This window comes from Plectropomus leopardus, chromosome 18 (assembly GCF_008729295.1).
Source record: "Plectropomus leopardus isolate mb chromosome 18, YSFRI_Pleo_2.0, whole genome shotgun sequence".
Classification (NCBI taxonomy): Eukaryota; Metazoa; Chordata; class Actinopteri; order Perciformes; family Serranidae; genus Plectropomus; species Plectropomus leopardus.
Window position 1 is genome coordinate 29,298,396 of NC_056480.1, and position 26,648 is coordinate 29,325,043.

A 26,648-nucleotide genomic window follows, 5' to 3' on the forward strand; every position below is an offset into this window, starting at 1 on the left:
TAATTCATAAAAAAGCAATATACCTTTCAGAGATGTTGTTGTTGTTATGTCCTTTTAATATCTTCCAATAAATATAAAATTAGACAAACTGTACATATGGCTAACAGGTGTTCAGTATAATTCTTAGAGGTCATTTAAGCAAAACCCTTTTTGTCTCTGGGGTTGAAACGGCCTGCAGTGGCTCCTCTGTCTGCCAGCCTAGTGTTTATTAATAAACCTAAACAGAGTTGAAGTAGTCATGGTCACACATAGCAGCTCACTGACTTAGAGGGAGGGAGAGGAGGCTGGCTCAACTGTCTTTACGCCCCCCTCCTCTCTAAGTTCATCTGCAAACACTGCTCCCGCTCACTCTTAGCCTCTCAATTTGCTTTGTCACATGAACATCAACACACTTTGAATGGATTCATCCTGAGGATATACCACAGAAGAGCAGAAGAAACAAGCACACATACAGAAGTAAGTACAATTATATTTTTTGGGTTATTTACGGTGGTTTGTGCTATTTATTTTGATCAAATTTGAATGGAATTCCTGAAGAAAATCCAAACATTAACCATTCATGCTGCTCCCAACTTCCAAATAACTCTGAACTAATTTAGCAGTAAAGAAAACCAAACACACATCACATGAAGCTTAATTATTAATTTTTATGTTAAATACTAGAGGAAAAGTAAGTGTTCAGAATATTAAGCAAATATAGGCCAGTGCTGTCTTTGAGTGGTGGAGGTCTAAAGGAATGTGACTTGTGCCCATGCCTGTCCTCCAGCGAGACAGCTGGTGACTGTCATGTCTTCCCCGGGGCTTAAGTCAGCCATGCAGAGCACAACACTGTGCAGTCCTCTAGATTTTAGGACTCAAGTGTAGTCCTTATGAGCTGTAACAAACACTAGAGCTGCGTCTTGTATTTGGGCTGAGAACGTTTTGGCGGTGCAGCAGCAGCTATCAAATGACCGTCACACTTGTCTGCCATGCCCTCTCTACATTACTAATCTCCGACGATGACAGTATTGGGTCATTTTGATCAATTTACTCTCTGGGAGTCTCTGGCCAGTCTTGGCAAACACCTCAAAGGGTGAAATTACAGCTACATTAATCACCAGGGGAGAATGCGAATGCCCATCCATCGGCACAATGACTTGTTATGATAATCTGCTCTATAATGTCATCTGTGTAATGCCACTTGCTTGAGGTTCAGTTGAGAGCCGTTTGTACATTTTGGTTTATAAAAGTTGTGTTGCTTGTTGTCTGAGGTGTGTCTCTGGTCATTGCCAAGCAGTCAGTTGGTCCCTGGGCATCTAGCCTTGCAGTACAGCAGCTGTTAGCATACCCTCTGCAAAACTGACCCCTTGCCCTGCTCTACATATTTGCATGTAATGACATCACCATAACTTACCACACTGTAAACTCACAAGCTGATATGACTTAAAAAAATCTAGGAAACTGACTCCCTTAAGAAAAGTAAATTATCGAAAGTAAATAAGTGAGTAATAGGTCATAATAAGTATTAGCTTTATTTTATGTATTTCATATCTAATTGTGAAGATTACCTAAATTTTAGTTGACGAGTGAGTGAACTTGTTCATTCCAAGTGATAGCGGCTTACATTTTTAAGTGAACCAAATCACACTGTAAGATGTCAAAAGTAAATTTTGCTTAAAATCTAGGGAACTGATTGCCTTGAAAAATGTAAGTAAAGATAGCTATTAGTCTTAATTCATGTTCACTTTATATCTAATTGTTAAGTTCACTTAAAATCGTGTTAAATTTACAAAATATTGTGAAGTTGTTGCAGCTAAAAAAACAAGTTTAATTAAATCAGTCTTTCTAAGTTTTAGTAACTTGAGTAAACCAAGTGCACTGCACTCAATATCTGCTGGTTGCAAAGTAGTATTTTCTTAAACGTTAACAAATAAGAACTGACAGATCTCCTAGCCTTATCATTGGCTAAATCCTCTTGGTCATCATCAAGTTAAGTCAGAGTTACTTAGTTGCTAACAATTAGCAACAAGGTAATTTCACTTGTCATTTTTAAGTTGCAACAACTTCACAAAATTAAGTAAATTCAGCTAAATTATAAGTAAACTTAACAATTAGATATAAATATAGAAAAAGTTATACATACTTTTTCAAGGCAATTGATTTCCAAGATTATTTAAAGTAATTTCAACTTGTCTGATTTTACAATGCAGACTTAATTTCAATTTTATTTATAAATCCCATTATCACAAATCACACATTGCTTCAGAGGGCTTTACAGCAAACGACATCCCTCTGTCCTTAGACCCTCACAGCAACTAGGAACAGTTTTATGTATTTCGTGTCACGACGAAAAGGATTTTTCATGTGGAGTTAGGATATCTTTGAGTTTTGCAAATTTTGTTTTGTTAACATGTTTAAGAATATACAATTGTGAGTGATAGTTTGCAACCATGGGATACACATATATCACAATGTTAACATCTACAGTGTTGTTTGGTTCATTTCAGATTCAGGCAGGTGCATAATATGCAAGTTTGATTGAATGTTTCGTTTATTTTGCAAGTTTGCTGAAGCTTGATTGAGTATTGACATTTCTGATAAAACGGCTTGACATGGAGTCTTGTATTTCTCTTTTATAAACAATTTTTATAAGACTTAAAAGTAGATTTGTTTTGTTTGTATAATTTTGTTTGTTTCTACAAACACTGGTCTTGTCTTAAGATGCTAAGAATGGCGTCACAGAGTAAACACAACTGTTCAGTTAAGTCAGTCTAACTTGGTTTGATGAAGTTCATTTCATTTGTCATTTTATAAATGGACTTCACATAATGAATTCCAAAAATTTTAGGTAAACCTAAAAAAATAGCTATAAAGTAAACATAAGAATAGTTATATTAACTTACCTTTTTTTCAAGGCAATTGGTTTCCTAGATTAAAAGAAAAAAAAAATTAATAGTATGATCAACTTGTAAGATTTCATAGTGTGGACATCCAGAGTATGAACTCAACTCCTCTGCTGACATGTTTCCTGTGCAGAGCAGGCCTAATATTTGTGATATGCCACACAACTGATAAGAACTACAACTATTATGCCGAATAAGCACTGGCTAGGCTGTTTACATAATCATGTTCTTTTGTCCAGGGATGAGACGGTCATAAAGGAGACTTGTACAACAGAAGCGGCTTTAACAATAAGGCTGAACCAATGGAGAACGATAACACCTCATCTACTGGGTTCGAGCCTCTCTTCATTAAAGAAGAGGATGTTGATCCGGACAGAACCCTCATGGAACAAAGAGAGCGCAACACCGCACAGTCTGGACTCACCTTCACAGCAACGCAGCTGAATCAATCCGCTTTAATGAGGCCATACTTACAGGAGATGGATGAGCTGCTGAAAAGCTGTGAGGAGCTCACTGGCATCCACTTTGGCTCTCACTTCTCAGAAAAATACAATGAAACAAGTGTGACTGAATCAACTCAGAGCAACAGTCAACAGGAAGACACAATGGAGAGCAATGAAGAAAATGTTTCTTCTGAAACATATCTTACCACAAGCTACATTGACACACACATTGACGGGGCTGGAGCAGAAGACCAGTCGGCACAAGGCCGGTCTCAAGGCGTGGGCACCATCATTAACAGGTGTGGAGTGACTACAGAAGCTTCTTGCCAAAAAGACATGCCTCTGACTTCAGCGGGAAACAAACTGAGTGAAAGCATGGTGCAGTACGAGGGTCAGCTGTTAGGGATGTTGGCCATGCTGGAGAGCTGTATGGAAGAGTCTGGGATGGACTTTGAGCCTCAAGGCTGGCCTACAGATGCAAGTCAGGAGTATGTACACATCAGTAAGAATCCTCATCTTTCCCGGGGTACAACACTGGTGCCCATTCAGCAAGGGAGGCCAATAAAGCTGGAGACCCAGCCGATGCAGTTAGACTCATGGGCTGATCAACATGGAGCAGGAGATCAAGTCTCCCAAGAAAGCAGGAATGAGGAGACAGCGGTTGGCTTCTCAATGGAAACACTGGAATGGCAAGACCAGGAGGTTTCCAGTCCTCAGCTCACGTTTTCCGGGCCATCAGTGCCATTAGATATTAACAAAAATGATCCAATGTACTGTGAGATGACAAAAACAGAGTGTTTATCTACTAATGAAAGCACATATGTGAAAGAAGACATAACCGCGATTGAAGTGGACACTGAATTGCCAGCTGAAGAGATACAGGAGCTCAAAATGGACAACATTGATCTGGGATCTGGCATGAACGAACTACTCGCACTAGGGTGTCAGATGGAGGAGTGCATAGCGGAGGTACAGCTGTTACAGATGAGGAGGAAGGAACTTCTGACGGAGGTGCTGGAGCTGAGAGGGAATAAAAACAGAGAGGAGGCAGAGGAGACCAGTGAAGAGGAAGAGGAGACAGAGGTGCAAATTGACAGCAAAGTGGCAGAGCTGATGAGGGCACTGAAGAGGGAGGAGGAGGAGAGAAGACACGAGAGGAAGAAAGAGATCCAAAGTCTCAGGGAGGAGAGAGCAGAGGAGGAGAGGATGTTGTGGAAGGTGAACCTGGAGAGACAGGGGCTGTATGAGGAGCTAAGAAAGCTGAAGAGGAGGCTTTTCGGGATGGCCAGGGAATGTGCTCACAACCAGGCCGCTCTCAACACCCAGCACCGAGAGGTGGAGCTGCTGAAGAGGGAAGAGGTGAAAAAACTCAAGGAGAATCTTTATCTGTCCATCCGATGAAAGAAAAACCTTGACATAAAAGTCTCTTTCTCCCCATCCTCAGGAGAAGCTGCAGTCGCTGGTGCTGCATCTGACAGAAGAGGGCTCCCAGCTCAGAGCAGCTCAAAGACAACAGCTCTCAGATCTACAGGCAGAGCTTCAGGCACAGAGCTGCAGTCAGAAGCCCAACACCCAGGACGAGCTGAGCCAGTGCAGGAGGCACTCCTGTGGGGACATCCAGCAGTATCTGCAGGGGGGACTGAAAGCACTGGAGGACAGGTGCTCTCACTGTCTGACACAGTCTGACTGAAAACCATGTTTTTAATAACTTTTACTCACAATGATTTCTTACACTTTAACCCTTTGAAACAACACAATTTGGCTTTATTTATGTCAAAAGCATGGGAGGAAGGAAATGAGCACCAAACACAAGAAATTAAACCCAAAATTAACAAGAAATGATTTAAAAGAACAAGAAAATTGCCCAAAAAATCAACAAAAACAAAACTGACAAAAAAAAAGGGAAAAAGGAAGTAAATAGAAAATCAAGTCAATGATTTAAAAAAAATATTTTTCTAAATCTACTAATTTCTTGCCATTTGTTGCTCATTGCCTTGTTCAGCGTCTGTGATGTAATTGCTGTATTCATGGAAAGATTTACAAAAAGACTGACAGGGGTCAAAATTCTTTCTTAACCCTTTGAAACCTGAGCAATTTGGACTGATTTTTTTGAAAAACATGGGAAGAGGCCAATGAGCAACTTCAGAAGAAATTACCCAAAAAATAGCAAGAAGTTAAATTGATCTGGGATCGGGCATGAATGAAGAGAAGTGGTTGAAGAAGATATTGATCCAGGTTTTAAGGGGTTAAACAAAGCTCTTTAGTGGTCAGTTAAATTCATTCTAAACTATTAATGGTTGTCCTGGCCAGGTATGAGCCCATGTTGCTCACACTGCTGAAGAGAAGGGAGGCCACAGCCGGAGCACTGGTGAAAGCCAAAGAGCAGGCCCAGGAGCTGAGGGCCCAGCTGAGGCCCCTAAAGGAAGAACTCCAAAAGCTGAATCTCCAGAGGGCCTGTTTGGAGGAGAAACTCAAACTGATTCACATGCAGAGGAGAGAGGATATAGCGCAGTATAAGGTAAGCAAGATGGCCGCTGAGGGAAACAGACATACAGAAAGTTGAAGGCAGAGCCGGGGGGTCCTTAAAAGGGACACAGAGCTGACACAAAGAGTTCAGAGCTGGATCAAGACACTTACCCACCTTTCTCTCTCAAACTCAGACAGAAATCTGATCAAACAGTAAAACAAGGCAGTGCTGATCGAATATAAATCAAGATGTCACTGTGCTGCCTGTTTCTCCTCCATTATGTTTTTAGAAACATGTTTCAATGTTGTTTAGCTAAGTTTGTGAGCAGGAAGTAGGTGCCAAACTGCTTTCTGCACACTGAAAATGGGGGCCAAAAAAAAAACCAGAGATTGAACAGTCAAACTAGGCAGCGCTGATAAGTATATAAATATAGAACAAGATTCTGTTACAGTATTGCATATCTCTCACCTCAAATGTTTTCAGAACCGTGTTTTAACTTACTGCTTAAGTGGAATACAAGATTCAGACAGCCGCAAATGTTTCACACTGGCCAGTCCACATTCTGTCACCCACCAGTGGGAGCGTTTATTGATCCGATAAGATGAGTAGCAGTCTGGTAGGTTGAAGGTTTTCTATTTCTTGAGCAAAAGCACTGTTTTCTGTTTTCACTGGTCATGCAGTACAAAAAAAAGTATTTGTGTCTTTTTACTCGAGAGACATCCTAGTTTTATGTAAGAGGCCATCTTTTTTATACTTCTTAAACTGTCATTTAACTGTGCATCAGGCAAAGGTAGCATCACCTGGTTCACAAAGCAGTAAAACTACATCACTCTTACAGGAGACAGTGTACTTTCTGGAAGACAACAGCAGAGAGTTGAAGACAGAATTAAAGATTCAGAAGAGAAAAACCAAAGAGATGGAGGAGCTCAGAGACGGCCTCACCAAACAGCTACTCCTCTTCAGGTAAAGTGATGGATTGGTTCTGTATCACCCTTGGATACGTCTTTGGGGAATAACTAATTCAAACATTTTTCTTACAGGGCTGCCATTAAGGACCATAACAAGTGTGACGATGAGGAGAAAACATGATTGTTTGTTCTTGATTTGGAGTTCTGTGATTAAATAGCAAACTGACAATCTGTAACACAGTGAACTCCAAGATTCAGTGAATGCACTTTATACACATGCTGTTAGTAAACAAAAAATAAATTTTAAGTTTTTTTTTTTTTTAGAAATCTTGTGAAGATGAACTACTCTGCAGCTTGTAGAAAGGTTTTTACTATGAATAAAGGCTTTGTGTTCGTTGTAATCCAAGTGCGACTGATGTGTTAATGTCTGTGCATGACGAGTGGAGAGAGGTTCATGGACTTATATGGGCAACATGTCTGAGGCACTAAACACTGGGACACAAGAGTAATAGAGTGAGAGTAAGTTCTGCAGACAGGAAAAGCACAATGGCGTCACGCCAGACAGAAAAAAAGGTCTGAGTGTCATGAGACATTATTGACTCTTTCACTAAAAGGCTCATTTAGGGTTGTTTAAAAATACTTTCAAGCTTAGCAAGGCACTGATCCTATTCATAGAATATGTTACACCTTCATATAGAGAAATGTTGACCACATAAGCCCAAAGACCAATGAAACACATTTTATTAAGAATGGACTCACTGTACAGTTACAAAATATTGAACATAGAAAAAGTCCAACCACTAATCTATATCACGACAACATTTAAAGGAGTAATGTATGACAAAGGTGAAGGGGATGTGGACCACAAATGGAAACTTCAAAATGTAAATTTTTAAAATGGTCATTTCATTCAGACGCAGCTGGTGTGAAAATCAGAGTCCAAAACACTTAGGTAATGATCACACTGTAGCAGGGAAACATGAGGCATTTTTAGGACCGAACAACCTCTATCAAAGTCAGAGCAACTCACTATGCTTTGTGTCTTGTCGAAAGGCTGGAATGCATTTTCCTTTTTTTTTCCTGCATCATTCAATGTGTGCAGAAGGAGCTGCTTAGACCCTTCCAGAGCAAATTATTCTGAATTACCACTTGTTGTGGGCTGTCAGTTTGATCACAATCTTAAGTTCCAGAAAGTACTGAATTTATAAATGAAAAAGCGTTTGCTAAAACATTTCAGTGTACGAGGGAGAGCCAATTTGATTACAAAAATATATCTTTCATACGCAGCGCGCAAAAAGCATGAGTGAGAGTCCTCAGGCAATAAGTTACTCAGTTAAAGTTCTTCACTGTGAGTATTCCAAAAAAAAAAGCTGACTTGATTATTCTGTCTTGTATTTACAGTGATTTACAGCATACAGGGTCCCACAGCTTCAGTAGAGTAAGAAAGATGGGAGGAAGTAGCTGCATGAAAGTAGAGAGGTGGCAGTTTGGCAGTTTGTGTGATGAGGTTGTAGGTTAAAACACAGCAGGAAGAGGAGTTATGCTGTGGCTTCAGGGTCTGTCGAACCCTCTGGGTCTTCATCGTTGTAGATGTTCTCAGCCTAAAAGAAGAATTAGTGTAACGTCAGTCAACAAATAAAAGGCAGGTTATGACTGACTGCTGAAAAAACTTAAGGGAACACTTCGTCACAGTGTAACACTCAAGTCAGTTTAACGTTAGGGATAACAATCTGTCCATTTTGGAAGCACAAGTGATCAAGTTCACCTGATTTTGGTGCAAATGAAAGTGACAACAAGTGCAAAGGAGAAACAAAAGCAAGAACATCACAAAAAAAGGGAATGCAGCATTGTCTGTGGTGGCCACAGACAATGCTGGACTCCACTCCTGACTGATTCTTCTCTAGTGTTCTGTTAGTGTCCTTGTCACTGTTGGCAGCATGAGACAGTACCTGCAGACCAATCAGGCTGCACAGGTAGTCCAGCTCCTCCGGCATGGCACATCCATACATGCAGTCACAAAAAGGTTTGCTGCATCTCAAGAGCATGGAAGAGATACCAGAGACCGGGTGTTACACAGTGAGCGCTCAGAGGGCTGTAGAGGCCTATCAACTAAGCAGCAGGAGTGGAGCCACCACAGCCCTACAAAATGACCTCCAGTAGACTGCTGGTGTGCATGTTTCTGACCAAACTATCAGAAACAGACTCCATGAGAATGGCATGAGGGCCCCATGTCATCCAGTGGGACCTGAGCTCACAGCCAAGCACCATGCAGCCCAAGTTGGCAGGGGTGCCATTGGCACCCTGTTCTCTTCACAGATGAGAGTAGGTTCACACTGAGCGCATGGGACAGGCAGGAAAGAGTATGAAGGTGCCTTGGTGAATGTTATGCTGCCTGTAACATCATCCAGCATGACCAGTTTGGCAATGAGCCAGTGATGCTTTGGGGAGGCAAATCCTTGGAGGGTCGCACAGACCTCCATGTCATAAGCCTCCTGCAGACTGTGAGATTTTTGCTGTTATAAGTTTAGTGCAGCTCCACTTAATAAACTTGACATCAAGTTTGATGCATGTAGACTGCACGATGACATCATCTACTGAATCGCAGGCTACAACATACGTCCATCGATGTCAGTACAGAAGAACAAAATGTCGTCAGCATGCGTCATTCACTTATGCTGTTGTAGTGGTGAGAGAAAAATATAAGCAAACTGAGCCCTCACTATAGTGGCATTTATTTGTTTCGAAAAAAGTCTACAGAGGAGGAATATGTGGACATGGTCGTGGCTGGGGAAAAGAGGCCAACTTTGCACACCAGTTTTACAATGAGAGCTCGAAGTAAGTATTAGCATCTACTAGCATTTAGCAATCACTAACAGGGTTGCGCGGATCAGTGCGTCATTTCATGCTGGATATCTATTGGTTGATTAGTAGACGTAGGTCATAATAGCAGTCACGCTGACATCCCAAATTTCAAACACTGTCAGAATTTTATCCCAGGCTGTCTTTGATTGCACCGTGACCATTACAAGAGCCATCTTTGAACCTCTCTCACTGTGCGACACAGGACCGCCGTTTTAGAGCCACGACCAAAGATATCACAACGTTTCTTTCACGATGGTCATCTTTTGTCACACAGTGTATACAGGGCCATAGCCAACGGTCTCCTGACTGCTGTTCGGTACCGGGATGAAATCTTCAGAGCAATAGTCAGACCCTTTGCTGATACAGTGGGCCCCAGGTTTCTCCTGGTCCAGAACAATGCCCGGCCTCATGTGGCCAGAGCGTGTAGGCAGTTCCTGGATGACGATGCCGGCCACTGACCAGCCCTCTCGATCCCCTGATCTAAATCCAACTGAGCACCTATGGCAGGTAATGTATTGGTGAATCCGACGCCGCCAAGTACCCACACAGACTATCCAGGATCACTGATGCCCTGATCCAGGTCTGGGAGGAGATCCTCCATGACACCACCTGCTGACTCATCAGGAGCATGTCCAGACATTTTTGGGAGTTCATGCACGCACCCGGGGGCCAAACACACTTTTGAGTCACATTATGAGTTGCCGTGATAAAATTCACACGAGTTGAATCAGCCTGTAATTTCAATGTTTTAATTTGACTTTCGGTGTAATTTTGAATCCAGCCCTCAATGGATTAATGATTTTGGTTTCCACTGACTGTAGTTATGTCACTTTGTCCTCAACAAATCTTTACATCAGTTAAAATTTTCAACTTGAATAATTCATTCATTAAGATCTGATGTGTGATTTAAGTGCTCCCTTAATTTTTTTTGAGCAGTGAATTTATTTCTGGTCATTTTTTTAAATCCAGGATAACCAGAAAAAGATTACCTGAGAGGCTTTCGATTTGTCAAATTTTACCAATAAAAGATAATAACGTGCTTAACCGCTAGCTTTTGAAGTCTATATCACAGTACAGTGTTACAGATAAGGCTTCAGTCATATAAAAATGCTTTCATGTGAAAGAAGTAAACACATAGTGGGTTAGTTCACTTACCATTTTTCTTTTCTGTCTCCTTACTTTGCCCTGACTGAATCACTCCAAATATATCACAGATCCATCTTGACTGAGTGTTTCTCTTTGCAGTCTTTAGTTGAAATGTCTGTAATCTCCCAACACGGCCTTTCCCTGCAAATTCATTGCTGCCTGCTCTGATCCACAATATAGACATGGAAGGAGACATGGGATCTCAAGAGCAGCAAATTCACTGTGCTTCAAAATTAAGTATTTTTTTAAAAACTTGACATGGTTGCAAGTCACTGCAGTCCATTCAGAGTGGACCTGCGACCGACCAGTAGAGAACCACTGTTTTAGCCTGTTTAAATGTAACAAGATTTATTGGTCTGATGCATTCTGGTAGTTGTAGGTTTTCTACCTTTTGAGCAAAAGCGTCCTTTTTCTCTCCTTTCTTCGGTCATGAAGCAATTTCAGAAGTATTTGCGTCTTTATATTTAAATAGTTTTTAAGAGAAAATGACTCCCTCCAAAACAATAAAATACAAAGAAGGAATCATGTTCTCTGCCTGTCCAAAGCCAACATGCTTTTACAAAATGTGCTCTCAGTCATCTTACCATCTGCCAGACTTGCATAATGTTGTCTTCAGACACTGAGCAGATGACCCAGGGCTCGTTGGGGTTCCAGGAAAAGTCAGAGATCTTGGCTGTATGGCCTCCATGGATAAACTAAGAGACAGAAAAGCCACCGTTTTCATTATTATGACACAAGCTGTTACACCACTAAGAGATCATCTCAACTTCCGAAGTTCAGCAGCTAGCCTCACCAGTAGCTCAGGTGGGCCATCCTCTGCATCCTCTGGCGACTGCTCCTCTCCGATTTTACTACAAAACAAAACAAAACACCCAGAAGAGTTCAACTTTGTAAAACACAGTTACAATATAACTAACCCCACATGTGTGTGTGAGGGAGACATTACTCTCACTGTTACCACACTGGCCAGAATGGCAGGGAATCCTTTCTGGCAACCACAATGGAGCGGAATTTGGTACACACTGGGGGTAAGATGTTGAGTTGCTTACCTGAGGTCCCAGACGTTGAGGCGACGGTCTGTTCCGCTGGACGCCAGTATGGTCTCGTTATGAGGTGACCACTGAACCTGGAACAGTCAATGGGAGAAGTCAGATTAGGTCACCTTGAATACTGATGCAGACATATACAATACCGAAACCTAATCACAAAGATTTTGTCGGTAACATTCATCTCAGTGTGCATATTTGCTTGGGAGGTGTTGATAATTTAGATATTTGATAACTTTTTGACTTATACATCAGAAATTTTTCCAGCTGCCAGGAAAGAGAACTCAAAAGAATACAATCTAAACTTGCATCAACTGTATTTTGACTGACTTAACAGATCTGCTACCAAGACACCCTGCCACTCTTATTTTAATAGAATATAATGAAATAAGAGTGATTACATATCTTACCTGGAAGATCTCATCCTTGTGTGACTCAAAGGAATGCAGCTTCAGTTTCAGGTTTCTCAGGTCCCAAAGAGCCACAGTCTGTGAGTGAGAGAAAGATATTACACATACCTGCCACAGAACAATCTCTGTGACAACACTGCAGGAAAACACACTAACAATTAGGCTTGGGCAGTATCATGGTATTACGGTATACCAGGGTATTTAGAAATCCCAAAGGTTTGCTCTACAGTACCATCATAAACACAGGCGCGCCTCTCTTTATCAGTCATTCATGAAATGAGATTAAATCTGCAAGCAGATATGGACATAAAACACCTTTCGTACAGCATACGAATTAAGTTTGTTATTTCTTATAATGAAAGCAATAATTATGTGTATTTCTTATTTACACAAGCACAGTCAGAGGCAGTTGTAGATTTTGTTAGTACCTGTGAAAAGATAGGAGACACTAACATATTGATGAATGCCGGAAAACACGTAAATTTCCTTCTGCAAACAGTTTACGCACAAATTTGCTTTGCTCACATTTCATGAATGAGGTCAATTGTTTATAGTGCACAGCACGCACCACAAGAGCTCAGTCCAGTCTCTACTGCTGGAAAAGGCAGCTGAAAGACACAGCAACACCTGGGGGTGGAGGGAGAAGTCACAGAACTGTAAACTGCCAGCAGCTGAGACTGTGGGGAATAACAGCATGTTTTTAGCTTTTAACTGAATGAATGTGAATAAGGATTTATTTTTGACCGAACCAGAGCTGGTGATTGTTGGAACAGTGGACTTACTAACTAAATTACACAGTACGGGTGAGTTTTATTTTGTTTCTGTTGAGTCTGAATGAAGTGTGTTTTATGATGAGTTAATGAGGCAATTCATCAGTCTTCACTGACCGAGAGAAAGCTGAATTCAAAAGGTGCCCATGTCTATTTCTCTGCTTAATAAGGAAAATAGGTATGAGATTATTACTTTTCTTAACATTATGTGGGGTTCTATTGTGCATCTATTGGTCTGAAATGCTGAAAGTAAGAAGAGTACTCCCTGTCGTCATTTACTCTATACCTGGTGAAATTTCAGGAAAGTATGAAATATTACATATTGCTCACGCCTAGTAACATTATAATCAGTGGAGGTGGGGGAAAAAAATCGATTCACATAAGAATCTCGATTCTCGTTCTTAAAAATTGTGAATCGATTAAAAAATCCTAAACATTGATTATAAACTATATTTACTTAATATAGTCTATTCTTAACCCTCTAAAAAAATTTTAATTTAGAAAAGTCTTAATTTTGAGACCTTTCGGGTCGCCTAACCTTTTTTGCCAGTGAAAGCTGCTGGCTGTGCCATTCAGAGGGATGTCTCCGATGCATCGTAGCTCTTTTAGAAGCCTCAGTATCCAGCCTGGGAATTCGGGTGTTTTTGCGGAACCTTGTTCAATAAATACATGATGACAGATCTGATATTGGGTGTGTTCCGTTCATATTTTATCGATTTTTCGATGATAAAAGTACTTTAGCATCGATGCTAAACGCCTGGCCTAATCCCACTGTATCTATCGCTCTGTGTTTTTGGTAGCACCTCGTGCATTAGAATAAACTCTGGTAGCCCTTATAATAATAATAATAAGAAGAAGAACAAGAATGAGACAAGGGTACACTACCGTTCAAAAGTTTGGGGTCACTTAGAAATTTCCTTATTTTTGAAAGAAAAGCACTGTTTTTTTCAATGAAGATAACATTAAACTAATCAGAAATACACTCTATACATTGCTAATGTGGTAAATGACTATTCTAGCTGCAAATGTCTGGTTTTTGGTGCAGTATCTACATAGGTGTATAGAGGCCCATTTCCAGCAACTATCACTCCAGAGTTCTAATGGTACAATGTGTTTGCTCATTGTGTCAGAAGGCTAATAGATGATTAGAAAACCCTTGTGCAATCATGTTAGCACAGCTGAAAACAGTTTAGCTGGTTAGAGAAGCTATAAAACTGACCTTCCTTTGAGCAGGTTGAGTATCTGGAGCATCGCATTTGTGGAGTCGATTAAATGCTCAAAATGGCCAGAAAAAGAGAACTTTCATGTGAAACTCGACAGTCTATTCTTGTTCTTAGAAATGAAGGCTATTCCATGTGAGAAATTGCCAAGAAACTGAAGATTTCCTACAATGGTGTGTACTACTCCCTTCAGAGAACAGCACAAACAGGCTCTAACCAGAGTAGAAAGAGAAGTGGGAGGCCCCGCTGCACGACTGAGCAAGAAGATAAGTACATTAGAGTCTCTAGTTTGAGAAATAGACGCCTCACAGGTCCTCAACTGGCAGCTTCATTAAATAGTACCCGCAAAACGCCAGTGTCAACATCTACAGTAAAGAGGCGACTCCGGGATGCTGGCCTTCAGGGCAGAATGGCAAAGAAAAAGCCATATCTGAGACTGGCCAATGAAAGAAAAAGATTAATATGGGCAAAAGAACACAGACATTGGACAGAGGAAGATTGGAAAAAAATGTTATGGACGGACGAATCGAAGTTTGAGGTGTTTGGATCACACAGAAGAACATTTGTGAGACGCAGAACAACTGAAAAGATGCTGGAAGAGTGCCTGACGCCATCTGTCAAGCATGGTGGGGGTAACGTGATGGTCTGGGGTTGCTTTGGTGCTGGTAATGTGGGAGATTTGTTCAGGGTAAAAGGGATTTTGAATAAGGAAGGCTATCACTCCATTTTGCAACGCCATGCCATACCCTGTGGACAGTGCTTGATTGGAGCCAATTTCATCCTACAACAGGACAATGACCCAAAGCACACCTCCAAATTGTGCAAGAACTATTTAGAGAAGAAGCAGGCAGCTGGTGTTCTATCTGTAATGGAGTGGCCAGCACAGTCACCTGATCTAAACCCCATTGAGCTGTTGTGGGAGCAGCTTGACCGTACGGTACGCAAGAAGTGCCCATCCAGCCAATCCAACTTGTGGGAGGCGCTTCTAGAAGCGTGGGGTGAAATTTCTCCAGATTACCTCAATAAATTAACAGCTAGAATGCCAAAGGTCTGCAATGCTGTAATTGCTGCAAATGGAGGATTCTTTGACGAAAGCAAAGTTTGAAGGAAAAAATTATTATTTCAAATACAAATCATTATTTCTAACCTTGTCAACGTCTTGACGATATTTTCTATTCATTTTACAACTCATGGTGGTAAATAAAAGTGTGACTTTTCATGGAAAACACAAAATTGTCTGGGTGACCCCAAACTTTTGAACGGTAGTGTAAATCAGGAGACAGTCTAACAAGCAGCAGGGCCTCATATGAATGTAAAGTGTTCACTGCAGGCAGAGCAGGCAGGAGAATCAGGCCCATCTCTGAAGTGTCAGGAGTGTGATGTGGCCCTCTGCAGCATCAGATAGATAGGAGATAGAAGCTGCTTTGCAGAATGGTACAGATAATGGGATACACAAACAACTGCAAAAAAAGATGGGACTTTTCTTGGAAAAGTGTGTCCATTTTTTGAACTATAGTAATTACAATGTTTATTTTTTCACTTTCTGATTCCCAATACTTGGGAGAAAGGTTTTCTACAACAAAATGGCTTGTACATAATAAAAGCTCCATAATTTCATACACACTTTGCTTTCATAACATAATATGCCACTGGCAAAACAGACTGGATTAGATCCTGAAATTACACCTCCTATATTTTGAATCGGAAATTGTTTTGAATCGAGAATTGATTCTGAATCGCGTTGTGACACCAAGAATCGAAATCGAATCGAATCGTGAGATACTGAAAGATTCACACCCCTAATAATCAGTGTCAATTTCTTCACTCAAAGAGTTAAGTGCACATGATATCACAAAGATATATCCCTGTAAATTCATAAGTATGTGGTGAATTATTGTGTTACCTTGTCTGCAGAGCCAGAGGCAAGGATGAACTCGCTGTAAGGGTTGAATGACAAACAGTTGACCTCTGCTGTGTGGGCGTCCACTGCATGGCTGGGTTTGGAGGTGTTGTTCGAGCGAGTGTCCCAACTGAGGTGAGGAATGACAAATATTAATGAAAGGTCACATTTTTTCACGTGAACTGTCTGTCAGATTTGATTTATGATCTTTCTTCTTACATCATTAGTTTCTGGTCATCTGCTACAGATCCAAAGAGTGACTCGTGAAGCAAGTGCCAGGAGACGTCTTCCACCACAGCAGTGTGACCGGTGAAGATGGTCTTCGCTTCAACTATCTTCCCCTCTTTAGGCACAGCACTTATGTCCCACAGACAGATTGTCTAGAGATTAGAACAGATGAGGGATTAACAACACATTTCGTGACCTAATACATTTCTAAACCTGCTGGAAGATACTTGGTGATATTTGACTGCAGCATGAAACCTGTATTTTCTCTTACATGGTCATCTGATGCACTAAGGAGAGAGCCTGACAGATTTGGATTCCAGGAGAGACCATAGCCTTCTTTCTGATGGCCTCTGAGACGCAGATCAGGGTGACACTCTCCAGAAGCATCTGTGGACAATGACAGTAAAGCCCGAAAGCAGATATGCAGTAATGAGAATGTGTTAAACTGAATACTTGTAAGTGGTCAAAAGGTACCAATTAGCCCACTTTACTATCAAAACGTGTTCAAACACAATGCCTCCTTTAGCGGTGTCTTGTTTTGTGTGTGATCTCCATACCTGGCTTGGAGGGGTGCTTGGTGTAGTCAAACACCAGCACCTCTGAGGTGGGGGTCTTGGTGGCAATGATGCAGGGGTTTTGGGGCATGTAGCGGGCCCGGTTCACCTCTCCTTCATGGTTGATCTTGATTTCTATCTCAATTTTGCCGCTCACTGAGCCAAAGCCTCCAAACTCTGCAAGGAAATATTTTTGTAGTATGCAGAAAATGGACGTAATACAGTGTGTCTTAGCAGAGCAGCTTCACCCTAAAAAATGAACGTAAGTATAATAATAAACATCATTAATCTGATTAAAAAACAGCATGCAAATGAAATGTTGTATAACTTACTTTACATGTTAGCAGCACTATATTTTGACTTCTATATTGTAAATACAAAAGGAGACAATGCTGTATGCAAGTATCACATTTTAATGCATGCTAAGGCATCTGCTTGATTTACTTTAAACTAAAGATGTCACTTTTTAAATTTTAATGTTTTCTAGTCCACTTCAGAGTATCAATATCATTCTGTTATTATTGTTGTGCCACATTAATGAGTGTACAAGATCAGTAATGTGCATGGTATCCATCTCTTTCAAACACATGGCCCGGCTATAAATACACAGTACATGAAAGTCTGCCTGCCTGGTTATTCATTCTTCTTCAGCATGTGCCAGCACTGATCACCTACCTCCTTTCTCACTGTCATAATGTGAGGCTTCAAACTGGGCATCATCGTTGGGTAGCTGAACGCTGGCAATGACCAGGTGATTCTGCTCATCAGATGTGTGAGTGCCCAACACCAGCCGGTGCACACTGTAATCCTTCCCCTCTGGCCTATAGGGCGGAAAAAAATCCTTTATCGTTAACCTTTAGGGACTGTTTGGCACATTTTACATGCTTTTCATTGTTCATTTTTTGATCATTTTGGCTGTGTTCATGAATATGGCATACATTTTGGAAAGATTGTGTATTTTTGTTTAATCTGGGAATTTCCAGCTCAGCTCCTGCAATATGTCTAAAATACACTGTTAAAACTAAACTGTTACATTCATGCTGTTGAGTGCAAAACATGCACAACTGAAACCCATTCAAACTGCAACTTGATTCCACAGCCATCAAAGCATAAAATCATGCATTATAGTATTTCTGGGTATCATTCTGGGCTTTGTCATTTTTACTGTTTTCCACCAGATGACGTTATTATTTATTTATTTTTTGTACCATATTTGGCATATGGAGTGAATACATGCTATTTCCACTCAGTGCACTGTCACAATCACTGTTGCTGAAAATCATTGACATATTCCAGGCTGTGATAACAATAATAATAATAATAATACTTTGCATGTACTATATTGAAAGTAACTGATTGTAAAATTACTGAATACTTTTTTGTGTGTTTTTTCATCTAAAAATAATAGTGGCATCATGACAAAAACCTGTCATTTAAAGGGTTAAAATTCTGAAAATTACTGAATATTTGATATTAAGGATTAGGACTGATTTTGGTTAAAAAAAATAAACTCAATGAAAATCATATTAATCTATAATATTTTTAAAGCCAAATTTTGAAAAGCGCATTTTGAGCACAGAGTGGTTTAAGTGTGAGTACTTGACACTGCACAAAAATAATAATGTATAAAAATCAATGTTTCTGCTAATCATTGACAAATCCTAGACTGTGATCATCAAAAAGATTTTTAAAAATCTATTTAGCATGTAGTATATTGAAAATATTTCATTTTTGTGAGGGTTTTTTCCCTCTAAATACATGGTGACATCAGAAGAAAAAGCTGGCATTTAAAGGGTTGAAATTCTGAAAATCCGTGATTATTTGATGTTTATCATTAGGACTGATGTCGATTAAAAAAAAATAACTCAATGAAAGTATAAAATAATATTATATATAACACTTTTTAAAGCTCAATTTTGAAAAGCGCATTTTGTGCGCAGAGCAATACGAGTGTGTAATATCAAAGCAGGTCCTACAGAGTGCATGCTGGTGTGTGTGAGAATTACTACTGGCCCAGTGTGTACTGGCGCGGTGTGTGTGCAAGTGTGCACCTGGAGACATCAGGCAGCCACTGAGCAGTCAGGCTGGGCCACTCCAAAGCGTGGGTCATAACCAGGTCATACAGGAAGGGAGTGTTTTTCTTCCAGATCTTGTACTCCTCATTTATCACCCTCTCCTCAACCGCATCATCAAATGCTCCTGCTGGGAGAGAGGACACTGGGTCAAGTCAGTGGAAATAGCTATGAAACAATCATTCATCAAACACTTGCAAGATGCTTCCATGGCTTTCACTGATGGTACTACTTCAATATGAGGATTGGTGGGTAGGATGGCCTGCTCTGGAGACCAGTAGGCTCTTACATTGGTACACCTTTATATAGAAGGTAATTCTTGGTCTGTTCCGACACTACCTCTGTGTTTTTATTTCGCAGAAACCAGACATTAGTTATTGCCCTCTTAATGCTCTCTGTCCCCAAACACTTTGACAGAAATTGGGAAAAGGACTTTAGGGTATTCTGTACCCTTAGCCTGGAATTTGTTTCAGGATGGCAAGATGATGAAACTCAAGGAGCCGGTGTCACTGAATGTTTTTAAATCACAAATGAAAGACTTAGACACAGATTCCATAGTACCTTGATGTTTTTAGTCTGCCTGGTTGTACATCTGACTGACAGAAAATCAATGCAAACTTTAGTGCTTGTGAATTGTATTTTGTCGACCATTGTGCCTCTGTTAGAGGTCGACAGATTACTGGTCTGGCGGATTGTTGGGGAAATATTCGGCATCTTGCTGATCATCTGTATCAGCACTATATTTTAATAATTGCCTATAAAATGAATTAAAAAATGTGCTACTTTGGTTCCGCTGCAACTGTCTCTCTCCCTGTTGTCCATTTTCACTCACCACTCTGTCTTATTTAATGTCATGTACAAATTACTATCTGACTTGACTGACGTCACTCAAGTAAGTAAGCCAAAGACAAAGATCCAAAAGTACAGTATGGGAGCATAACACTCAATCAACACCTGGGAAGGCAGTCTGCAATACATGCAAAAAGAGTGTCTGCATTTTTTTTTAAAGTTGTTGGAAAATATATATGTTGTTGAAATTTTCAATTTTGAGTTTGCTGTATTCCAAATTCTAGATTTTGACAATGATACTTGTAAATTTCTTCCAAATATCGGCTATCAGTCTTATTAACTACTAATAATCTGTTACGGCCCTGAAACAACAACAACAACAACAAAAACCGATACAATATCGGTCGAACCCATGTCCCTGTCTGCAACTTCGTGTTTTCATTGCTGACCGTCTAGGTCAGGTCTACCTAGAAAAATTAAGTATCAATGTCAATGGGACCAACCTGGTTAAATAAACGCTAAATTAAATAAATTAGTGAAATTATTTGCTATCTCAGCGACAGTCAAGGCATCAGTAATAGTTAATACTAAGACACTAAATCCACAGCTGTTGACAAAAATGACTCGCGGCCTGAGTGGTGTCCACTGTGCAGCACTATGGTGTTTTCAGTAACACATTTCCGTTAGCTTACGAGGCTAACATAATTATGCTCTGCTGGTACGAACATAATGCACGGTCCTTATAATAACGTTAACTGTGTCACGCTGCGGCCTCGCGATATAACGCTGCTGTAGTGTAAAATAGACGACGCCAACTGGTGTGAGAACAACAACTGCAAGATGAAGCTGGGACTTGCAGCTTTTACACAATGAAAATGCACCCGGCTTTTGTTGTGGCTTATTTCAGGTCAGGCGCTAACTGCTACCCAAGCTAGCCAGATAGCTAAAGCTAACTAAGACTGTCAGATAACTACTTGAACACTTATCATAAACCTTCGCTCTAACGTTACCTTCCTTATCCGCCATCGCTGATATCTTAAGTAGCTTTCTGTCCGCGGAGACTTTTGGAAGACAGTTGAGACGCGGAGCCAAAAAGCCTTGTGTCAGGTCCTTCTGCGGTGTACCGGCAGCAACCAGTGCTGGTCAAAGCACTGAGTAAACGATGCTAAGCTAACTAGCTAGCTAGCTGAGATGCCGATTGTGAGAGACGTGGGTGCATTCGCGCGCTCTGAACAAGCGCGAGGGAAGGGGGTGGCGTCCCTCCACAGAGCAGCTGCGCTCGCGCTGGCCACCAGAGGGCAGCATGTGGTCATTGCTAATTAACCCTTTGAAACTTGGGAATACCTTTCAAAAACATGAGAAAAGGGCTATGAGCAACGAAAGAAGAAATTAGTCAAAAAATAGCAAGAAATTAGTAAAATGTTGTGTTGTGTTCAATGTTAGTTGTCTGTAGTGCACTAGTTTTTCCCTACCTATTTTCTTTTTTTTTGCTCAACATGTTTTGGGAGTTTTTTCCATTTATAATTTTCTAAATCTACGGTTTTCTCGCATTTTGTGGAATATTTCTTATCAAGTTGCTCATTGCCTTCTTGCCCATGTTTTTGAAAAAAAATCGCATCAATTTGGTCAGAGTACAAGAGTTTAAATACTTGTGAAATGCATCTGAAAGCAGCACGAGAAAAATTATGTCGCTCCAGGTTTCAGAGGGTTAAAGAAAATCACACCAGTTAAAATAAACAATATAAGACATAACATATTGCAAGTTAATATACAGAGATATTTGACATATGGAGAAAATACATCACGATCAATGTTGCTGATAATCGTTTGCATATCCCAGGCTGTGATGATGATGATGATGATGATGATAATAATAATAATAATAGCAGCTGTAATAATAATAATAATAATAATAATGATAATAACAAAAAATCTACTTTGCCTGTAGTATTTTGAAAACATTATTTTCGATTTTTTTTTAAAAAAAAAATCTAGCTGCATCATGACAAAATCTTGACATTTAAAGGGTTAAAATTCTGAAAATGAATTATTTGATATTCATGATTAGGACTGATGTTGGTTAAAAAATAAACTCAAAGTGGGAAATCACAAGTATAATATTTTTTAGTAGGGTTTTGAGACCCATTGAACTATGGTTGTGTAATATTAGGGTTAAAGTCTGTATACACAGTTTTTTTTTTTTTTTGGCACAGGAATGGCATTTATTCATGGAAAATAAAAAAAAAAAAAACATGCCCTTTCTTGTTGGCTATTGGTCAACTGTAAATTCACGTAGGAGTATGAGGCTCTCTGATTGGACTTGTTCAGTAAACTGATTTCTCATTGGCTGAGGATGACGCGGGCCCTTAAATGACACACGTAGCGCTGTGCATGCTTGGTAACCACCGCTACACTGTGACTTCCATGTCCTGTGTAATAACACAGCGGGTCCATGCCGTCAGTATGTCCACGGCTGACATGTCCCAGACGCTGGACATTCTCCGGTGTCTGTATCAGCACGTGCAGACGCTGGAGGAGTTCGCGGACAGCATCGTGTTCAGAGAGGGACACCGAGCAGAGCTCACCGAGCAGTCCGACACACACCGATTCAAAGCCTTCGTCCGGGGGGTGTTCGTCTGCTTTGACAAGGAGCTGCAGCAGGTGCCGAGCTGTACCCAGGTACAGTCATTTCAAGTCAAAACTGTCCTACATGTCAGTTTATTCGAGCTGACACGTTAACATGATGTAGGAAGGATATTTTACTTGCAGGTCAACATTAAACCAAAATGTGAAAAACTCAAATTGTGTCAGCTTATAAAATGAAATTGATTATAATAGAGCAGTCAATATATTAGTCAATAGCTGTGGTGTGGATAATACCACTTTGTGTCATGGGCATTTCAAGAATTTAAGCACATTGGGGGCTTAGCCTGGACTTATGGATCCCCCTAGCCCCCCTGCTTAAGGGCTGATCACAAGGCACCAACAAAACCATTGTTTACCTATGTTGCAGCATGCCCCTCAGACACACCTCTCTTGCTGCTGCATGATGCATTTTAGCAGTTTTTGTAGTAATTGGAAGGACAACGTAAAAACTCACATTGGGAATTAAACCCCAGGAAATATTTCATACTAACCCAAAGTTATGTTGAAAGTTAGTATTAAGGGCAAACAAACTCATAACTGAAACAAGGACAGAGACGTGATAGCAAAATAAACAAAATATTTTATTTTATTGATGAAAATAAATAAATGTGTTGGAACTGCAGCTGTTTGGGAGATAAAGTTAATAGACAAACAAAGAAAGAAATACAGATACAAAGAAATACTAATGGAACTAATAGAAGTATTAGTTTATTAAAATTTATCCAAACAAAGGCCTGATACAACATCTAAAACCATAAATTGAGGAAAAATGCAGTCCAACCTAGGCTTAACTAAGTAACAGTACGTCGAGGCCACTTGCAGAGAAGCAGACTACACTGAGGAGCACCCAGGGGTGCTGGAACCTCCTCACCTCACGTGTGGCGCAGCAGTCTTCACAGCAAAACAATGGCGCAATCTACACTCGTGTACAACAACAAACAACTAATAATCAAGAATAAAACAAATAACCCAGCTGGTTTAATCATAAATTAGTACAAGCCAAACAAAACTATGACTAACCAACATAAAGAGCTTAACAAAGGGCAAAACAAGTGTTAAGTGTAGCCAGCAAGCAATCAAAGCTGCTTTCAACAAAAGGCAGGCACCTTATTTACCCTTAAAACATTTTTTGAACTTTCCAGATTAATTATGAATTGCAATGACAGAAATATGAACCCTTTGAAACCTGGATGGACATCAGTTTTCTTGTGCTGTGTTGGGATGCCTTTCGTGAGCTATTTAACCCTTGAGACCTGAGCAAATTGGTCTGATTTCTTTTGAAAACATTAAGAAAAAGGCAGTGAGCAACTTGGCAAGAAATGTCCCGTAAATTGCAAGAAAATTTGTAAAAGTTGACAAGAGAATGACTTGAAACTTCGTTATTAAAAAAGAGGAAAATTCTCAAAACTCTTGGGAAAATAGTCCAGAAAACTATATATATATAATTATTATAATCACATATAAATGATACCATTTTAAAGTTATGTTTCAGAAAAAATGTATATATTCATATTTTTTGCTTATTATCAGGTAAGTTTATTGTAACTTTTTTTTGGTAGTGTCTTGATTAGATTCTCATTGCTCATTGCAAGTCAGACCAATTTTAAATAATAGTTGGAAGCAATCAGTATTGACTATAGCATACTTAGCATATGCTACCATTAAAAGAATATCAAGCAGAGTTGAGAAAATCTTTTTACTTGTGTTATATATGTTAACAAAGATGGAATGTTACAAAATACATTTACTGATAAGTAGCTGAGAGGGGGTAAAAATAAATACGTTTGTACTTCCTCCTGCTACTGGTTGGACATGTAAGATTTCATTTTTGTTGTTTATTAGAATCTATTCATTGACTTTGTTGTATAGGCTATCAGCTATCTCAATTATTGTTTTTTCTTTTGTTTTTATCCTTTTCTGTTTTATTTGTGTTTTACATCTTCAAAAATAAATGTGAATCCATAAACCAATCAGCTAAAGTACAAGTAAAAACAGACTGACAGAATATTAGCTCAGAGACTTGAAAAAAAAAAAAATCAGGTCTGTTCTTATATATATATATATATATATATCTATATAAATATATATAACCTAGCCTTTGACGCCCAGGCCTAACAGTGCCACAGCTTAGTATTATATGCCAAATTTACAGACATAATATTAAATGTAAGTCTTGAGTCATAATAGATAATAGATATCCAGACTACTCAGCTGTCAGGTGTATATTAGACTAAACTCGATGTTTTGTTTTATTATTTGATTAAAAAAGGAAAAGAACACATGAGGATGTAATCATAAAACTCAGCTGACAGACACTTCTTATGTTGACTGAACAATGTTGACTCTGATGTATGTACCGTTTTCCACAGATCTGCACTCTGCCTGAACTGCTGGCCTTTGTTCTCAACAGTCTGAAAAGAAAGAGAAAAAGGAACATCTTGGCACACGGCTACAATTTCCTGTCCCTGGCTCAGGAGGAGAGGAATGCTGACCATTTCAAATTCCAAGGAGACATAACTCAAAGCGCTGCCTACATCCATGGCAGCGACCTGTGGAAGAAAGTCACAGTACGCCTCGGCACAGATATCACACGGTACCTGCTGGAGAGCTGCTCTGTGTTTGTGGCTGTCCCTCCGTCATGCGTTTTCCAGGTGTGTGGCGCTCCTGTCTATGACAGGGTGTCCATGACCACTGCCTCCACTGGGTTCTCTCTCCAGTCGTGGTCCAGGACACAGAACGGTGCTGAGGCTGGTAGGAAACGAGCTGCAGTTGGCATGAAAAGGAGACAGAAGGTCGAGAATCCTCCTATCAGCAAGAAGAGGAACAGAAAGGAGGTGAGACTAAAGAAGGGGAAAAGAAAGAGAGAAACTGATGATGAAAATATGACTTGCTCTGAAAAGAGGAGACGGGTTGGACAGCAAGAACCCACTCAAGAAATCCAACAGGTTTGCTATGAATCTGTAGAGGAAGGGCCGCCCATGTCTGCGGAACCAACATTGTCTATGAAGCCTTTGGAGAATCATGCTGCTGGTTCCAAACAGCCTGTTGAAACCACAACAACCACACTTCCCTCGGAGGGAGGGCCCAGCTGGAGATCAGGTATTTTCCCCCCTTTGCCTCCCTCGCAGTGTTATATCCGCACGCTGGGATTCCTGTATGGAGGAAGAGGCATGCGTGGCTTCCTTCTCAACAGGAAGAAGAAGACTGCTGATGGATGCAGAAGGCTTCAAGGGCAAGACTTGGTACGAACAGTCTTCTTCGAGGGACTGGCGTATCTGAACGGGCTGGAGAGGAAGCCAAAGAAACTCCCGCAGCGCTTCTTTAACATGGTCCCTCTGTTCGGCCGGCTGTTGCGTCAGCACAGGAGGTGTCCCTACAGTAGAATACTGCAGAGGATGTGCCCGGCCGGAGAACATAGAGATGCAGAACAAGGAGAATTAAGCTCCCTGTTGCCGCGGCACTGTGCACCTTACCGGGTCTACTTGTTCGTCAGGGAATGCCTCTCCGCTGTGATCCCCGAGGAGCTGTGGGGCTCCGACCACAACCGGCTTCATTTCTTTTTCAGAGTCAGGGACTTCTTGCGCAGCAGCAAGTTTGAGAGGCTGTCACTGGCTGAACTCATGTGGAAGATGAAAGTGAATGACTGTGATTGGCTGAAGATCAGTAAAACAGGTAAGATTATCAGCTGGTGAACTTTTTTCAGCTACTGCATGTACAATACTGATGTATTTTGGCTGACTTCGGCTGCATTCACACCAAATCAGGTGTTGTCACCTTGTGCGCCATTTATCTGTGTCAGTGTCACCTCAGTGGCCCATATGTGGGGGTGGAGGGTAAAGACAAACTATAGAAAGTCAATCTCCACATCTCGGTACTTGTACATGCACAGATAAATGAAGCTACGGTTAAAGCTCAATTAGGCCATTTAATAGGACTACTGTCCTTGTCCCAGTATACAAGCAGAATCCATTAATTGACAGAAGTATGTCCGACTACTCCACACCAGGTAGAGATATGCCTCCTTTCAGTTAGTTGCATTTTGACCTTCTTCGGTTGACCTATTACACCACATACCAAACAAGTAAGCAAGCAGCAAACAGTGACAACATGTACATTTAGTACATACTCTACATTTTACTTGGTACCTTCTTCTTGTTTTTGTTTTTTTCTTCCCCGCTTCTTTTTTTTCCCAGCTTCCTCTTTTATGAATTTATGCTGCTCAACTCCCAGGTCAAAGCCCTGTGCAGGGACTATGTAGCGTGTGCAGGACACCTAGGCCAGTTCAGGTCTGGTTGATGCTTAAAC

The 26,648-nt window shown here is 40.5% G+C and overlaps 3 protein-coding genes across 7 annotated transcripts in view; 2 read left to right on the forward strand and 1 right to left on the reverse strand.

The window, feature by feature from the left end:
- Nucleotides 1–349: 349 nt before the first annotated feature.
- sync (syncoilin, intermediate filament protein) lies at nucleotides 350–7,710 on the forward strand. Its single transcript, XM_042506233.1, has 6 exons — nucleotides 350–456; nucleotides 3,122–4,684; nucleotides 4,770–4,984; nucleotides 5,636–5,843; nucleotides 6,631–6,755; nucleotides 6,833–7,710. The coding sequence occupies exons 2-6, from the start codon at nucleotides 3,185–3,187 to the stop codon at nucleotides 6,879–6,881; spliced, it is 2,097 nt and encodes a 698-aa protein (XP_042362167.1). The 5' UTR covers nucleotides 350–456; nucleotides 3,122–3,184; the 3' UTR covers nucleotides 6,882–7,710.
- rbbp4 (retinoblastoma binding protein 4) lies at nucleotides 7,424–20,918 on the reverse strand. Of its 2 annotated transcripts, none has more exons than XM_042506236.1 (12): nucleotides 20,708–20,918; nucleotides 18,888–19,035; nucleotides 17,512–17,657; nucleotides 16,840–17,013; nucleotides 16,554–16,669; nucleotides 16,274–16,434; nucleotides 16,058–16,184; nucleotides 12,165–12,242; nucleotides 11,758–11,834; nucleotides 11,502–11,559; nucleotides 11,293–11,403; nucleotides 7,424–8,301 (listed from the first exon to the last, which is right to left on the reverse strand). In XM_042506236.1, the coding sequence occupies exons 1-12, from the start codon at nucleotides 20,721–20,723 to the stop codon at nucleotides 8,239–8,241; spliced, it is 1,275 nt and encodes a 424-aa protein (XP_042362170.1). In that variant the 5' UTR covers nucleotides 20,724–20,918; the 3' UTR covers nucleotides 7,424–8,238. The 2 variants fall into 2 exon arrangements, with proteins under 2 accessions (XP_042362170.1, XP_042362168.1); XM_042506234.1 differs by having other exon boundaries at nucleotides 18,888–19,038.
- A 1,178-nt stretch (nucleotides 20,919–22,096) lies between these two features.
- The window catches only part of tert (telomerase reverse transcriptase), a 31,743-nt gene continuing 27,191 nt past the window's right edge, over nucleotides 22,097–26,648 (forward strand). For all 4 annotated transcript variants that reach the window (XM_042505999.1, XM_042505997.1, XM_042506002.1 and 1 more), the window contains exons 1-2: nucleotides 22,097–22,376; nucleotides 24,713–26,015. In XM_042505999.1, the coding sequence (XP_042361933.1) occupies nucleotides 22,122–22,376; nucleotides 24,713–26,015 (1,558 nt within the window). In that variant the 5' untranslated portion in view covers nucleotides 22,097–22,121. The remainder of the gene's footprint in view (nucleotides 22,377–24,712; nucleotides 26,016–26,648) is intronic.

Excerpts from the sequence above, each read along its gene's own strand:
- rbbp4 (XM_042506234.1), bottom strand. Across the intron at positions 16,670-16,839 it reads CAAGCACCCCTCCAAGCCAG|ATGCTTCTGGAGAGTGTCAC; the intron begins GTATGGAGATCA and ends CATTGTCCACAG. Across the intron at positions 11,404-11,501 it reads ATGGCCCACCTGAGCTACTG|TTTATCCATGGAGGCCATAC; the intron begins GTGAGGCTAGCT and ends TCTGTCTCTTAG.
- sync (XM_042506233.1), top strand. The coding sequence starts at position 3,185 with ATGGAGAACGATAACACCTCATCTACTGGGTTCGAGCCTCTCTTCATT. Across the intron at positions 5,844-6,630 it reads AGGATATAGCGCAGTATAAG|GAGACAGTGTACTTTCTGGA; the intron begins GTAAGCAAGATG and ends TCACTCTTACAG. Across the intron at positions 6,756-6,832 it reads AAACAGCTACTCCTCTTCAG|GGCTGCCATTAAGGACCATA; the intron begins GTAAAGTGATGG and ends TTTTTCTTACAG.